The sequence below is a fragment of the Lutra lutra genome, chromosome 4, assembly GCF_902655055.1.
Source record: "Lutra lutra chromosome 4, mLutLut1.2, whole genome shotgun sequence".
NCBI lineage: Eukaryota > Metazoa > Chordata > Mammalia > Carnivora > Mustelidae > Lutra > Lutra lutra.
The window spans coordinates 39,378,943-39,396,295 of NC_062281.1; the positions used below are offsets into that span (position 1 = coordinate 39,378,943).

The following is a 17,353-nucleotide window of genomic DNA, read 5'->3' on the forward strand; positions in this document are numbered from 1 at the left end:
ACGTGGCCAGGAACCTGGCTGAGACTACAGTTCCCAGAATGCCGAGCGAACTTGCTCCGGGAGAAGAGTTACTGCAGGGACTGGCCCTTGGGCTGGTTAGTCCTGGTGAGACGCTACTAGAGGCGGTGTACGCGTTTGTTCTCTTGGAGGGACAGCAAGTTAAAAGGGTTAGCCATGGCGTCTCTGATAAGAAAGGTGATCAGCACTGCGAAAGCCCCAGGGGCCATTGGTCCCTACAGGTAACGAGACGTGTGGGAGCGCGGATGCACTCTGGGCATGTGGGGTCGCGGGTCCGGAGCGGCGGCCACTCCGGGCCAGAGCTGGCGCCGGCCTCGGGCTTCATCCGGTCTAACCTGCTCGAACTCGCTGAACCCGGGAAACAACTCTGGAAAGAGGCAGAGCACCTGGAGATCCATAGAGCGGGAGCTTGTGCTCCCAGGGACTCTGTCCCGGACCTGGAGGGCCAGAGCGCTTCGCCGGCCATAAGCGGTCAGGTTTTGAATTTTTTTTTTTTTTTTTTCCGGTAACCATCTTATCGAGATATAATTCACATACCCATAAAATTCACCCCTTTAGAGGGTACAGTTCAGTGATTTTTTAAAAATTATACTGACAAAGTAGTGCAACCATCACCACTATATAATATTTTAATCGCCTCCCAAAAAAACAAACAAAAAGCCCATACCCATTAGCAGTCACTCCCCAGTCTTTTCCCCTAACCCCTGGCAACCGCTAATCTATTTTCAGTTTCTGTGAATTAGCCTGTTCTGGACTTCTTGTGTAAATGACTACAACATGTGGGCTTTATGACTACAGCTTTCATTTTAGCATAATATTTGGTCTAACCCTCTCTTAATTAAAAGGAGTAAATTCCATGAGCAGATGTGGGTGTCCATCTGGAGAGAACTGCATTCTTTTCACAGAAATGCTTAGCAAATACATGCTCATCTACCGAAGGCACTTTTTTTTTTTTTACGACCGATACCGAAATGCATTGGGATGTTTATGAATTCATTGCCCATGCTCATTTCCCACTAATAAAGTCAAATACAAATCACAACAAAAATCGTTTGCTAAGATTGCCTTGACATGCTCTAGCTAACTATATGTATATTGGCCAGAAACTCTACCCTGCGTACATGCATTTCCACTTGTCAGAAGTGCTGCAGATATAAAAAGGTTAATTTCTTTTTATTTATTTATTTATTTTTATTTTATTTATTTATTTTTTTTTTAAGATTTTATTTATTTATTTGACAGAGAGAGATCACAAGTAGACAGAGAGGCAGGCAGAGAGAGAGAGAGAGGGAAGCAGGCTCCCCGCCGAGCAGAGAGCCCGATGCTGGACTCCATCCCAGGACCCCGAGATCACGACCTGAGCCGAAGGCAGCGGCTTAACCCACTGAGCCACCCAGGCGCCCCATTTTCTTTTTTTTTTTTTAATCCTTCTTTTTTTCCTTAAAACCTCTCAGCTCTAAAACAATTAGATCCTATCCTATGCCTTCTTGGAGATGTTTTTCCCTTAATGTAATTTTTGTTATTTTAAATTCTTCGCTAAAGTATACCATGTAAACCTTTTCTCGTTTTTCCTTTTTAAAATATAGTGTGTGTTCACTATTAAAAGAACCACAGATGGAAAACTTCTACAACTGAAACACTTCAGCTATGATAGGCATATATTGAGCACCTACTATAGGCCAGGCACTGCAGAAGCTACAAAAAAAATGTGTAAGAATTAAAGCAGTGTGAAAGATACTCAGGCATGTGGGGAAAGAAAAAGAAACATTTTCATTTGGTGCATGCATCATGACAACTAACCTCCTTCTTCTCTGAGTCCCATCTTCATTTTGCAAAAAGAAAGCTCAACCTGAAAGTGAACTTTTCCAAGGTCAGATAGTTCTTAAGTGGCAGAGCTTGATTTGAACAAGCCCCAGCTCCCTCTTCTGTACCACATTGCTGTGAGAAATGACACTTAGAGGTTTAGAACAATAATTACTATAGCAGGGTTAGAAACAAAATGCAATGGGAGTAAAGGGTCAGGGTAGGGGGGTGGGGGGTGAGGAGTGGGAAAAGAGAAGAAAGAAATTCATGGAACTTGGGCAGAGGAAGATAAAGATCTAGGAAGGCTCCTGCAAGAGGTAGTCCTTGAGCTGGGCTTTGAAGGTTCTGTTTGCGATCTGTATAGTACTGTTGTAAATGATTTTTAAATTACTTTGTTAAGGAATTAAGCGGGAAGTCAGAGGGAAGGACATGAGGCATAGTTGTAGAAGAATACATGGCATAAAGATATTTTGGAGGAAATTTTAGTAATCCAACTACGACTTTTTTTTTTTCCCATTTGCCAAATCTATGTACCACCTGTATCATAATTTACTTAGCATTTTTATTTAAGCAGGCTCACTCTAACAAAGTTAAAAAGGAAATTTTACAGTAGTACTCTAAAAAGAAGACAACCCAGTGGAAGGTAACAGAAAAGAAAAAAGCTCAATTAAATAAAAAGCATAATTAAATCCTAGGAAGCTGCTGCAGTTGGCTCAGAACCGAAGGCCAGCTCTCTTTGTTAAAAGTGATGTTAAAAGTGATTTCTTTTTTTCTAAAATTGATCTCTTTTCTCCTTGATGTAATCAGAGGATTGATGTCGTAATTGCTAACATTTATTTATTTTTTTTTAAAGATTTTATTTATTTATTTGACAGAGAGAGAGATCACAAGTAGACGGAGAGGCAGGCAGAGAGAGAGAGAGGGAAGCAGGCTTCCCGCTGAGCAGAGAGCCCGATGCGGGACTCGATCCCAGGACCCTGAGATCATGACCTGAGCCGAAGGCAGCGGCCTAACCCACTGAGCCACCCAGGCGCCCGCTAACATTTATTGATGCTCGCTGAGCACATGGCACTGTTCTAGGTGCTTTAATGCTTTCTGTGCACAGTTATTGTGACAGCACTTATTTTTCAGATGAAGAAACTGATAGACACGTGGTTAAATAAGTCGCCCAAGGTCAACCACCAAGACGGGATGTGACAGAATTTGAACTTAGAGCTCTAGAGCTCCATCTTCTTCATTTAGTTTTCTGTCTCCTGCCACGGAGGAACTCAAAGAGAATTAAAAAAAGAATCCTTTCCTTACTGTGATTCAGTTTGCATGTGACCTGTACTTTGGGAAACCCTGGTTCAGAGTTGGACTTTGACTCCGAATTGTTGTTTTGTCTCCTGCTAAAAATTAGCTTTTAGCAAAGTCTGGATTGTGATCCTTCCCAACTCTAACCTGGAGAGTAGAAACTTTATTTTGTAGGCACTGAAAAGCCTTCAAATGATTTTGAAGAGGAAGTGACATGATCACTTTTCTTTTAAGAGTACTCTGATAATTGTTTGGGAAGGACATTAAGACTAGTTCAGGGGGTATTACAATAAAAGTAAAAAATCAGTAATCTTTTTCCTCCTCTGCCCTGGTCTCTCTTCCTCCATTACCTACTGGTTTTACTTCAGAGTAAAAGCAACCCTTACCAGAAACAAACACGAAGTGATTATAGAGCCTGGAGCATAGATCTTCCTCTAGTGTGTACTTTGTTCAAGAAAGCAAGCATAACAGCAATATTCCTGATTGACCTGACGTCAGCTATCTTTACAAAGCTGCAAGGGAAAAAAAAAAAAAAAAGGGAATCAAATGAATATACCAGTAGGATTAAAGACAAAACATCAACCAGCTTCAGTATGTGGGGACTTCCTAGGACGTTGTCCTCTTGTGCTTTTTTCTACCCAGAGATCATACAAGGCCACTAAAAATGGTGCTAATATTCAATATTTTATCTTGAAGAAAACCACACTCCAACTAACTAGTCATATCCTCATAAAGTTAATTGGACATATTTGAAGAACCATTTGGAAGCCAATTTTTGTGCATGGAGTTGGTAGTGAACACGGTTTGAAAATTCTGGTCTTCAGAAAGAATTCAAATGTGTTGAACTTTGGGTCCCTGGCCTTGTGACGGCCGAGGTGTTGTCACCAATTAGCTAATCAGCTCAGTGCATTTCACTTTTCAAATCAGGACAGAACTTTGAGATATTTCAACATCACATTGCCTTGCTTTCCATTTTACTAACACACCACCCAAATAGTCGTGAAATTTGGAAGTGATAGTCCAGGTGGCATAGATTATAGTATGAGAATTATTACTAAGATGCTTTTGAAAGTGTTGTTACCCTTTGACCTGGAAATGGAACAGTAGACTTTTAAATTTTTTGGAGTCTAATAACTTGTCTGTGGATAGTAGGATGCTATGATCAGACGGTCAGCTATTTAATTACCTTTGTGAACAATCTCTTTACTAATCTGTAAGAGATTAACTCACATAGGTCGGATAGTTTTAGACGTCTGTTAATTTTTGAGAATAAATGAACTCCTTTTTACTATCACAAATTTTTTGACCAATGGTAATGTATATGGGCTTAATCTATGTTTCATATATGGGGAGAGCTAAAGTTACTTTTGCAAAGGGTGTAGGGTAGCCTAGTTCTACACAGGACAGTTAATAAGAAACCTTGTTAGCTGATGATACTTTTCAACCTGAGGAAAGCTTACACATTAACAAATTCAGTAGTTACCTGTTTCTGGGCCAGGGTGAAAGCCAGATAGTTGAGAAGAATTTCTAGACTTTCTAAATCTTGTTACCAAATTTAAATCTACCCTCTTCCACGCTTCAAAGCCCACACGATAAGCCTGTAGGTCCTGCTAAAAAGATTCTTTACTGACTGCCAAAGTCATTTAAGCTAGTAAGTCATTAGCAAAACATCAATAAAAAGGTATTGTGTGCCCACTACGTGCAAGGAGTCACCTCATTCTTATGCAGCTGGAGACGGTGGGACGCAGCTCTTGTAGTCAGGGAGTTTACAGTCTGGCATACCCCAGAGATAAGATAACAGATTGAGCTATGCTGTGAGGCAGGATCCTGCACGTGGTATAGGAAAAGCTCCTCCCGAGGTTTAGATGAAAAAAAAGGCTTAGTTACCTGCCCAGGGAAAATGTATATGTGATGGTTTTCGGTGTAGTTTTGTTTACAATAGCAAAATACTGGAATCAAAAGTAACTAGTTAAAGTATGTCCATATGGTGAAATACTACACAACTGTTAAAAGAGTAAGGATGTATTCTATATACAGTTATGGGAAGATCGTGATAGACTGTTGAGTGAAAAAAGCAAAATGTAGAGAACGGTTTAATGCACTTCATGTTGTATCAAAAAAAATAGCTTAGTATACTACATGTACAAACAGGAAGAAGATAAGTATATTCATTTTTATTCACATATAAATGAAGAAACTCTGGAAGACTATGTCAAGAAGAGCACTGGTTATCTGTAGGGACTGGAAATGAAGCAGGAAGAAGATAAGGAAAGAAGGGAGGAGATTTTTCACTGAGATTCTTTGAATAGTTTTCTAGATTTTTTTAACCATTTTGAATGTTTTCTTCTTCAAAAAATTTAAAAAATTTAGAGGGACCCCTGGCTGGCTCAGTTGATAAACTCTTGATCTCAGAGTTATAGGTGCAAGCCCCACATTGGGCACAGAGCTTACATACATCCATACATACATAAATGCCATTGTTTAAATTATAAAGAAAAAAACATATGCTCAGGAAAATGAGGGGAAACATCATGAAATAAAAGAAAGCTTGGAGCATATTGGAAAACACTATAGGGAACTAGAAGATTAGAAATGAGGATGTAATATTAGAAATATAAAATTAGAAATGAGATGCTGTTTCTAGATAAGCATGGAAATGGTACAACATTATTTTACTTCTGAATTTAAACTGCTACAAAGGTTTCTTTATCAAATTTTAGAAATGGTGGCACTTATTACCACTGAATTGTGTACTTAAAAATCGTTAAAATGGTAAATACCTTTTACCACAGCTAAAAAGAGAGAGGATTTCTTTATCCAAAAAGTTTAAAAAAAAATTGAAGTTGATGTGTTTGGTTCTTTTTCAGGTCTCAGTGTGGCTTATTCTGTTTCTTGTTATTTTATCCTAATTCTGAAATCTAGTGTCCTCATTTCACAAGTCATTTCCAAAAGCAAGCACTTGGCAGAAATGAAGCGTGTACCCTTCCAGATGAATCTTGTCTGAGAATAATTACTTCTTTTCTTAGGGTGCTCTTGGCATTGTGTTTTTGTTGTTGTTTCATAGCTCTACTGAGGTTAAAGTTACATTAAAATTCACCTTTTTTTTTTAAATTCCTCCATTTTTTAAGTGTAGAGTTCCATGAGTTTTTGTAAGTGTCTAGACTCATGTACCTGCCACCACAGGCAAGTTTCAGCACATTTCCATCACCCCCAAAAATTCCCTCCTACTGTACATTTGTGGTTAATCCCCACTGATTTAGGAAGCCACTAATCTACTTTCTGCTGCTATTCTGTCTTTTCTGGAATTTCATGGAAGTGGAATCAAATACTATGTAGCCTTTGGTTGGATCTCTCTATGGATTTTTAAAAATTTTTTGTTTTTCTTTTCTGCTTTTGTGAATAGTGCTATTCTGAACATTCCATATAAGGTCTTTGGACATATATTTTCATTTATTTTGGGTAGTTGCCTAGGAAAGAAATTGCTGGGTTGCATGTTAAGTATATGTTTAAGTTTTTAAGAAAGTTGCCAAACTGTTTTCCAAAGTGTGTACTGTTTTGCATTCTCACCAGCAATGTATAGGGTTCTGGTTGCTTCCCATCTTCACCAATACTTACTATTACCAGTGACCTCTACTTGTGGATAGTGGTATCTATTATGGTTTTGTACTACATTTTTCTAATGAGTAATAATGTTGAACTCCCTAGCTCTTGTACTCCCTAGCTCTTCATGTGTCTTCTTTTATGAAATATTTTTTCAAATCACTTGCCCATTTTTTTATTGGGTTATCTTCTCTTACTGTATTATAAGAGTTCTTTATAGGGGCGCCTGGGTGGCTCGGTGGGTTAAGCCGCTGCCTTCGGCTCAGGTCATGATCCCAGGTCCTGGGTTCAAGCCCCACATCGGGCTTTCTGCTCAGCAGGGAGCCTGCTTCCTCCTCTCTCTCTGCCTGCCTCTCTGCCTACTTGTGATTTCTCTCTGTCAAATAAATAAATAAAAATCTTTAAAAAAAAAAAATAAGAGTTCTTTATATATTCTGGATACAAGTTCTTTGTTGGATATATGTTTTGCAAATCTTTTCTCCCAATCTATGACCTCTATTTTCATTTTCTTAAAGATCTCTTTCAAAAAGCAAGTCTTTTTGAAATGAAGTCCAATTATTAATTATTTTATTTGACATTTTGTGCTTTATGTGTCTTAGCAAAGAAATCTTTGAGCATTGAATTTCGTATTTTGTATCTTACACATACACTCAGTCTCTCTTTATTGCAGTCAAGCCGTGTTAGTTGACAGGACCATTTACGTTTCGGGACAGCTGGGCATGGACCCTGCAAGCGGACAGCTCGTGCCAGGAGGGGTGGCAGAAGAAGCCAAACAAGTAAGTCATTTTTCACATTTGAAATTCTCTTTTTTTTAGATTTTATTTATTTATTTGACAGACAGAGATCACAAGTAGGCAGAGAGGCAGGCAGAGAGGGGGGGAGGGAAGCAGGCTCCCTGCTGAGCAGAGAGCCCGATGCGGGACTCGATCCCAAGACCCTGGGATCACGACCTGAGCGGAAGGCAGAGGCTTTAACCCACTGAGCCACCCAGGCACCCCTGAAATTCTCTTCTTTACCGCTTTTTCATGATAAGCATCCACTTGGCTGACTTTTTTATAGAGGTTATCAGATAAATGCCTTTAGAGTTACTTACTGATTGATTGAAGACAGTTCTTTGTCAGTAGAAAGTTTGAAATTTGAGGAATCGTTTAACAAGCAAAAAAAAAAGTCTACCACCTAAGGTGACTTCAAACCCGAATTATTGGGTATTTATTTACTAAACTGTGGTTATCCTTTTACAGTATATACGTATTATCGAATCATATTATATACCTAAAACTGATACAATATTTTGTGTCCATTATCTCAGTATAATTACTTAACTCTCAAAATATTGAAATCAGATAGTATCTTGTCACTTCTACATGGTTTGGGATTTTTTTTTTTAAGATTTTATTTATGGGGGTGCCTGTGTGGCTCAGTGGGTTAAGCCTCTGTCTTCGGCTCAGGTCATGATCTCAGGGTCCTGGGATCGAACCCCACATTGGGCTCTCTGCTCAGCAGGGAGCCTGCTTCCTCCTCTCTCTCTGCCTGCCTCTCTGCCTACTTGTGATCTCTGCCTGTCAAATGAATAAATAAAAAATCTTTAAGATTTTATTTATGGGGTGCCTGGGTGGCTCAGTCAGGTAAGGATCTGCCTTCATCTGAGGTCATGTTCCCAGGGTCCTGGAATTGAGCCCCGTGTTAGGCTCCCTGCTCAGTGGGGAGTCTGCCTCTGCCTCTCCCCCTGCTAATGGTCTCTCTCTCAGATAAAGAAATAAAATCTTTAAAAATAAATAAATTTATTTGTCAGAGAAAGAGACAGCACAAGCAGGGGGAGTGGCAGGCACAGGGAAAAGCAGGCTCTTCGCTGAGCACGGAGCCCAGTGCAGGGCTCAATCCCAGGACCCTGGAATCATGACCTGAGCCGAAGGCAGACGCTTAACAGACTGAGCCACCCAGGCATCCCTGGATTGAGAAATTTCTTATCAGGGCCACTGACCCGCAAGAAAAACACCACAAAAGTAAAAGTCAACATTTGTTAGTAAGAACTATCAAAGATGATGTGTAATGTGTTTTTCTAAATAAGAGTGGGGAGTACAATTCTAATCCAATAAATAGAATTAAATTATAATTTTATGCATTCACTGAGTCATTTGTATTATCCAAAGACACAAAACAACCCAAATGTCTGTCCATAAGAACTAGTGAAATAAATCATGTTGGAGCCATACAATTGAATTAATGCAGAAAAGTCCCCAAGGTAAATTGTTACACGATAAAATAAAACCAAGATGTGAAACAATTTGCACAGTGTGCTACCATCTACGTGTGCACATTCCCGTTCATGCTGGTGTAAGCACTGACTGTCTCCACAATGATATACAAGAAACCAGAAGCAGTGGTTCCCTCTGAAGGAAACTGGGGAGGAGGGCAGTCAGGGTGAGAAACATCCTTTCAATGGATATGCTTTTTAATAGCTTTTGAATTTTTTGCCGTATCCGTATGTTACCTATTTAGAAGATGGATTTTAAAAATATATATATCAAATATTATAATGTGACCAGTAAAGTGGAGAGGAGCAATGAATTAAAAAAATAATACGTTAAGGAAAGAGTGAAAAACAGATGTTTTTCCAAAGTCCATACTATCGAACATATACTTGGTTTACTGATATTTTTTGAGAAAAAGATAAAAGTACTCTTTAAAGTGAATTTTTGCTTTAAAAGAAAAAAATGTTTTAATGAATCTTGGAACACTGAAAAAATTAAATTAAAAATAAATAAATAAAAGAAAGTATGTTTTAATGCTCCCAGCTCATACTTATCCTCCAAGTGATGATTAGGAACTCCAGGAGCTTTCTCTGTTTCAGCTGAGTGGACATCGGCTGAGAACTTCACACACTCCAACGCTGAAGAAGAAACCTCAGTCTAGTCTTTTTACTCACAAAAAGAGACAAAGTCTCACTGTATGTCAGAAAGATCCATTTCTGTTAAACAAAAGCCAAGAAGCAATTCGCTTGTGTAAAGGTGACCTAGAAAGAGTAGAATTTCTTAGAAAGGGAGAATTTTTCTGCAGCGTAAGCTATTCGAGGGGTTATTAGCAAAAATTGATTTCAAAAATTGATTAATTGCATTGAATTGAAGCTTTACTATAACATTAGGGCCTTTGGCCTTTCTTGCCTTGCTTCCTAGGCTCTTAAAAACATGGGTGAAATTCTGAAAGCTGCAGGCTGTGACTTCACTAACGGTGAGCGACTTGATACTCCTTCAGATTACTGTTTGATGTTTCTGCGGGCTTTTTGAAGAACACAGAGCACCCAGTAATACATCATGCCACATCTTCTTTGCTTTTGAAAGCTGTTTTAATTTCAGGCCCATTTTAATCAAGACAGTCAGAACTCTATGTTTCTCTAAGTAATATTTTGGGTGAGACCAAACAGCCAAACCTACTAACAATGTATATATCTTCTAGTGGTAAAAACAACTGTTTTGCTGGCTGACATGAATGACTTCAACACTGTCAATGAAGTCTACAAACAGTGTAAGTAAACTGGCTTTACTACTGTATTCCATTTTAACAAGAAATGAATCTATTAACCTTGAGTGTCTGTTATGCATCAAGAGTGATAGGAGATGCTAAAGAAATGGTCATAGGTTCTGTCCCAAAAGAACAGTCAGATTGAGAACATGCAGTGAGGCCCCACGAAAAAGATGTAAGACATTTCTATGGCACTCCCTAGGAGAATATACTACAACCCTACAAATTCATTTTCCCAAAGCTTAATATTGTTACATGCTTCTCAGGTTTCTTAAGCCCTCCTAATGACTTTTTTAACACAGAGATTATATTTTTTACTGCTGTGATAAGGCCTCACCACCATCTCTGTTCGGGCTCTCAGAATCATTAGCTGGTTCATTAACATTTTTTATGCTTTGGTTTCCTCACATGCAAAATGGGGATGAAGCTTTAAAGGGTTGTTGGGATGCTTAAATAAGAGTTCATACAATCAGTAAGTATTGCTTTAAACAGAAGATCCCGTTCGTATCAAATAAGATCAAAGTCTCAAAGGATGTACTTTCATTTTTTTCCAGAAAGCAAAGGCATTTTAAAAAGTATTCAATATTGGGGCGCCTGGGTGGCTCAGCGGGTTAAGCCACTGCCTTCGGCTCAGGTCATGATCTCAGGGTCCTGGGATCGAGCCCCGCATCGGGCTCTCTGCTCGGCGGAGAGCCTGCTTCCTCCTCTCTCTCTGCCTGCCTCTCTGCCTGCTTGTGATCTCTCTCTGTCAAATAAATAAATAAAAAATATGAAAAAAAAAAAAAAAAGAGTATTCAATATCATAGGAATCCTAGGGCAAAATATTTTATCAAACACATACGAAAGTGAGCTTTTCTTAGTGTTGCTTCTATCTAAGAATGGACAGATCTATGAAGCACTTACCAGAGTCTTAGTTGTGTAGTCACAATACAGTGTCCGAAAACTAAAATGAAATTCTTCTACATTTAGATTTCAAGGGTAGTTTTCCTGCAAGAGCTGCTTATCAGGTTGCTGCTTTGCCCAAAGTAAGTACACCTTAAACTGACTAATGTACGTGGTTGTAAATTTCTATGTTGTTTTCTGAGTATAACAAACTAAGCACTTTGGCAGGAAATTTTTTAAAGAAAAAAAAAAAAAAAAGGAATAATCTCTGATTTCCAAGATCTTAAAGACTAAAAGGAAATACCCAATATTATATGCCGGGGGGTGGGGGGGGGGGTGTTAAGAAACTTGAGAAATTTTTTAAATATGTCTTAAAAATTAAGAAAATGAGAACTCAGGATCACACATGAACATGAATACAACAGAATCAGAGAGACTTGAATTGTAAGAAAAAGTAAAATAGCAGCTGTATTGTTTTCACATACTTAAGAGACTATACCCTGAGCCAGGGTAGTGAGCTCTGCAATAAAAAATTTCCCTTGAGGGGAACCCGAGTGGCTCAGTGGGTGAAGCCTCTGCCTTCAGCGTAGGTCATGATCTCAAGGTCCTGGGATCGAGCCCCACATCGGGCTCTCTGCTTAACAGGGAGCCTGCATCCCTTCCTCTCTCTCTGCCAGCCTCTCTGCCTATGTGTGATCTCGCTCTCTCTGTCAAATAAATAAATAAAATCTTTTTTTTTTAATTCACTTGCATAATGAAACATCCTGACTTCCATTCAAAAAATAATCTCAAAACCCATGGCCCACATATTTTCTCACCATTGTTACCGTGATACTCGAATGTGATGAGAAGCCCCTAGCAGCACAATATTCCTGCCTACAAAAAAAGCAGCCTACTGCCTTCCCTGTAAAGAAAATTTGTCTCCTGTGAGTGGTATGTTTGTTCTTTTAATCGGTTGTTACTTGGAGTGGTCAGTATTCTCAAACTAAGGTATTGGGTATAGTAGAAGGAGCTCTGAACTTGGAATCACAAGACTCGGGTTTGAACCTCTGCCATTTAGCATGGTGTCCCGGGACAGGTTAAAACCCCCTCTCCAAGCTTCCATATATCGTTCTCTGGATGGAAGGGAAAGCACCCTCTAACAGAGCTGCCCAGAGCATCCTGTGAGCTAAGGCGCACAAGCCCATCTGACATGGGAGCCTGGCCTGTCCGGGCTGCTCCATGAATGCTTCCCTATCCTTCCCTTCTTTGGAAAATGTAACGTTAATAACACTGTATCACTATCAGTTGTATATGTTTTTAGTAGGTATTCTAGAGCTCTCTTCATTTGTAAAAAATTACCTACCCATTGCTTGATGATTTTCCTTGCAGGGAGGCCGTGTGGAGATTGAGGCAGTGGCTGTCCAAGGACCTCTGACAACAGCATCGCTCTAAGTGGGTCCAACGTTATTTAGTCTGGAATTTTAACAATGTTTTCAGATTAACACCTTAATTTTTACAGTTGACGTTGGAAAGCGTATGATTGACTGAAAACATTTGAGGCCATTATGGAAATACCATATAATAAGGGGAATTAAGCCTGAACTGGGGATCAGATGACAACTCCAGTTACTGGTATCATAAATCACACGCACACTCATGTTCCTGGATGTGGGGAAAGAGACGCTCATTACATCTATACACAAATAAAGGAAAGGGAAATAAATCGTAGGAAAGAGGGGTTACTATTCTTGATAAGAGCACACGCAATTCAGTTAAATCCTGTTAATTGAATGATGTGAAATACTTAGTTCTCACATGAGCTATATAATTCTGCTTTACTTGAGTAAAAGTACTAAAATTTGAATGGTAGAAGTGAAGGAGAAGAAAGCGGACCACAATTTTAATAGATAATATTTTTCTAATGGAAATAAAACAGACATGCAGATTTTCCTTGGTGTGATTCACTTATTTTCTAACAGTTTAATTTGTACAGTAAAGCACATTACCTAGTGGGGGGGAACCATGAAGTTAAAACCCCAACTATTTTTTCTCAAAACTTAATTCTGACTTTGTACAATTCTACACTGTTGTAATCAGGCTATGTATAATCATTTTGTGTTTGCTCCTTTAAAGTCTTTTAATTTAGAAGACTGCTAACATGAATACCTCCTTGCTGTAGGATAAATTCCAACACAGAACTATATAGATTAAAAAGGTAGAAATAGGGGCGCCTGCGTGGCTCAGTCAGCTGCCTTCAGCTTGGGTCATGATCCTGGGATCCTGGGATCGAGCCCCGCATCGGGCTCCTTGCTCAGCGGGAAGCCTGCTTCTCCCTCTCCCACTCCCCCTGCTTATATTCCCTCTCTTGCTGTGTCTCTGTCAAATAAACAAACAAAATCTTTAAAAAAATAAAATAAAATGTAGAAATAGTCTCCACTCACTCTCCATTCCACTTACCTCCCCAAAGAGAGCCACTGCTAAGAGTTTTGAGTATAACCAGCGGTTTTCTGTTCTTTCCATACTTGATCATCCAGCTTGGTTTTGGCTTGTTTACATAATGGAATTGTATATATTATTCTACAGATTGCTGTCTTCTGTCTTGAAGATCTTCCATGTACATGCATATAGGCCTGCCTCATTGTTAAAAGCTGTTGCAGGGTATCCTTATGGGAGAATATGCACCAGGTGACTTAACCACTCCTCCAAACAATTCAGTGTTTTCAAGAGTATGGTATTACAGCAGTGCTATAATATTCTTATAAATTCTCATACATACGCATACCATTCTTGGGTGTGCAAGAGCTTGTTAGGGCATCAAACATTACAAGCATCCCACTTTTATAAAGATAATTTGGTGACCCACTTCTAAGTTGTTTCACAAATGTTTCAGCTTCTTATAGAAATGTTATGTTAGGGGCGCCTGGGTAGCTCAGTGGGTTAAAAGCCTCTGCCTTCGGCTCAGATCATGATCCCAGGGTCCTGGGATCAAGCCCCGCATTGGGCTCTCTGCTCAGCAGTGAGCCTGCTTCCTCCTCTCTCTGCCTGCTTCTCTGCCTACTTGTGATCTCCATCTGACAAATAAATAAAATCTTTAAAAAAAAAAAAAGTCATGTTAATTCAGAAAGCTTAGTCAACCAAAAGATGATACTAGAGGCAGTTAAGGCAACAGTTTTTAGAGCACAGACTTTGGAGTAATTCCAGTGGGGTTTGAGGCCCACATCTATCACTTACTAGCTCTATGACCTTCAGCTAGGTAGCTCCTTAATTAAGCCTCAGTTTCCTGAGAGATAATTGCACCTCCTCAAAGGGATATCATAACGATGAAATAAAATAATGTATATAAAAATGACTTCGCGGAGGTTAGCATACAGGAAAGGCTCAAAAAGAGCTATCTGTATTCAGCAGTACTGGGGAATTATGGATCGTAGGGAATAATGTGCCAGGTAGGAAATTTTCTGCTGCTTGGATAACTGAACTTATTAACAAAGACTGAGTATGACAACTCTTAAGTAGGCAAAGTTGGGGATTATGGGAGTGTGAGCTGATAAAATTAGGCACTGGACATTCTCTTGGACATTTTTAGATGAAGCCGTGTAGTCTAGTGCTTCAGGGTATGGACTCTGGAGCCAGACTACCTGAGTTCAAATCTTCTTCCACCATTCCTAAGCTTTATAACTTTGGGCAAGTTATTTTAAGTTCTCTGTTTTGTTTCTTCTGTAACATGTCCGTTTCATCTGTAAAATGGGGATAATAGCAGTACCTACTTTATAAAGTTGTAAGGGTTGAACTGATGTGTACAAAGCACTTGGAATAACGCCTGGCCCGCAGCTGTGATGGTGAGGATCATCACAGGAGCCTTGCTGTTATTCGACAACAAGTAAATGAGCTGCCAGGCCATGAACTGTGACTGCACGTTGCTAAGTGGAAGAAGCCAGTGTGAAGGGGCTCCATACAGCATGGTCCCAACTCCGACATTCTAGAAAAGGCACAACTGTGGAAACGGTCCAAGATGAGTGATTGTCACCAGTTTGGGGAGTGGTGGAGGAGGTAGGGGAGGGATAAAGAGGTGAAGCACAGGAGCTTTTTAAGGCGGTGAAACTCACCTGTAGGGTACAGACTTGGCGGATGCAAGCATTATGCATTTGTCACAAAGCATAGAATGTACGACACAAACAGTAAACCCCAGAGTCAACTCGAGATTTCAGTTAACAGGGTGTATCAGTATTGGTTCATCAGTTGTAACAAATGGACCACACTCGTGAAAATGTTAATAATCAGGAAGACTGTGGGCCATGGGGAGAGAGTATGCATGGGTCCATTCTGTACATAAAAATGCCCTAGAAAAAACAAGCTTTGTCGTGTTTTAAGAACTGTAGCAATGCAGCCTGTGGTAGGGTATTAAATAGAAAGGTTGCCTTTCAGTTAAAATGGTTGTTCATAGTTAACCAGCATTTCCTAAAAATATGAACACAGGTAAATCAGCAAGGGACAGACTCCACCCCCGACCCTGAAATGTGCTGGAGAAAATGTTGACAGGTGATGAAATTTGTCTAGGATGACGCCTGAATTTAAGTGACCCAATAAAACCAGTTTGTTTTTATGTGTATCAAAGAGACTGTCTAATTTTTATGCATGGCTTAGATAAAATAAATACCAAATCCAGCTGAAGAAAGGAACACGACCAACACTTTCTGAGCCTTATATAAACCATTCTCAGTCCTATTATTGTTGCTTCCCCCAAAGACAGCTGCAGTTCCGGATTTTATGTTAATCATTCTTCTTTGGCTTTATTGTTTGGCTACATAGAAGTTAGGCATACAAATGATCATAAATTGTGGTCAGCTAAGTGCTAATACACTTGGGCACAACTTCTCTCCCTATAGCACTAATCAATATTTACCAACATAGCAAGTATTACTGGAACATTCTCTAAAACCTATTATCCCTCATAGAGTCCAATGAGGAAAATCCAGAAATGCTGCACTCAGCCGTTCAATAGACTTAAAGTTCTATTCATAGTTGAGCTTTGGCTAACTTTGTATTTTGTGATACTAAAAGGAAAAAGAAGCCCTCCTAAATACATCAACATGACTTTTGACTGACCCAATCATGTGAAACATTTAGATTTCATCTTTTAAAATTTATATTTTCTGAAGTTTCTACCATGAACATGTATTCATTTCATACTAAGAAAAAAGTGATTATTTTAACAATAAATCCCTCTTTGCAATTATCACCTAAATAACCATTATGTCACATTCAAGTATTTAGACAATACCAGTGTTATTTTTACCAAAGATACTTTTTTAACAAAACTCTAATATCCAGAAAACATGAAGCAAATCTGGACTGATCGACTGAATAACTACTATCTATGGTTGAATTAGTTAGACCGTGCCCTCACTGAACTCCTGGGAGGGTGGTGATGGTCAGAAAAGTTACCTTGTGGGGCTCTGGGTAGCTCGGTCATTGGGTGTCTGCTTTTGGCTTGGGTCAGGATCGTGGGATCAAGCCCCGCCTCAGGCTCCTTCCTCTGTGGGGAGCCTGCTTCTCCCTCTCCCATTACCTTGCTTGTGTTCCCTCTCTAGCTGTGTCTCTCTCTGTCAAATAAATAAAATGTTAAAAAAAGAAAAAAGAGAAGAAAAGTCACCTTGTGACTTGTCACCTTGAGGGCCTTGTGACTTCCTTCTTGGTGCTGGGGCTGAAACCCCTCCCAACCCGAAGCCCCCCTCAAGCAGCTCAGCTGCCGCAGAAAAGCATCTGTTCTTGTCCTTGAATACTTCTTTTTTAAAAATTTTTTACTTTTTATCAACATATAATGTATTATTAGCCCCAGGGGTACAGGTCTGTGAATCGCCAGGTTTACACACTTCACAGCACTCACCATAGCACATACCTTCCCCGGCATCCATAACCCAACCCCCCTCTCCCTACCATGAATAATTCTTTTTACATGTTTGGAATCAGGGTTGCATAAATCAACTCAATATAATATACATTACTTTTTTCATAAATGTATATAATAGCACAATGATATTTTGCTAGTTACTTTTATTTTAAAAAATCTGAGAACCGGGGCGCCTGGGTGGCTCAATGGGTTAAGCCGCTGCCTTCGGCTCAGGTCATGATCCCAGGTCCTGGGTTCGAGCCCCACATCAGGCTCTCTGCTCAGCAGGGAGCCTGCTTCCTCCTCTCTCTCTGCCTGCCTCTCTGCTTACTTGTGATTTCTGTCAAATAAATAAATAAAATTTAAAAA

The 17,353-nt window shown here is 39.6% G+C and overlaps 1 protein-coding gene across 1 annotated transcript; it reads left to right on the forward strand.

Annotated features, from left to right (window-relative positions):
- Positions 1 to 3: 3 nt before the first annotated feature.
- Positions 4 to 13,047, forward strand: RIDA (reactive intermediate imine deaminase A homolog). The gene is made up of 6 exons (XM_047725853.1): positions 4 to 239; positions 7,385 to 7,490; positions 9,888 to 9,942; positions 10,168 to 10,236; positions 11,203 to 11,258; positions 12,487 to 13,047. Exons 1-6 carry the CDS (start codon positions 175 to 177, stop codon positions 12,547 to 12,549), a joined length of 414 nt encoding a protein of 137 aa, XP_047581809.1. The 5' UTR covers positions 4 to 174; the 3' UTR covers positions 12,550 to 13,047.
- The last annotated feature ends 4,306 nt before the right edge of the window (positions 13,048 to 17,353 follow it).

Bases quoted from the DNA above. Each gene is read 5' to 3' on its own strand.
- RIDA (XM_047725853.1), top strand. From the start codon at position 175: ATGGCGTCTCTGATAAGAAAGGTGATCAGCACTGCGAAAGCCCCAGGG. The intron at 10,237-11,202 runs GTAAGTAAACTG...TTCTACATTTAG, and splicing joins CAATGAAGTCTACAAACAGT to ATTTCAAGGGTAGTTTTCCT. The intron at 11,259-12,486 runs GTAAGTACACCT...TTTTCCTTGCAG, and splicing joins AGGTTGCTGCTTTGCCCAAA to GGAGGCCGTGTGGAGATTGA.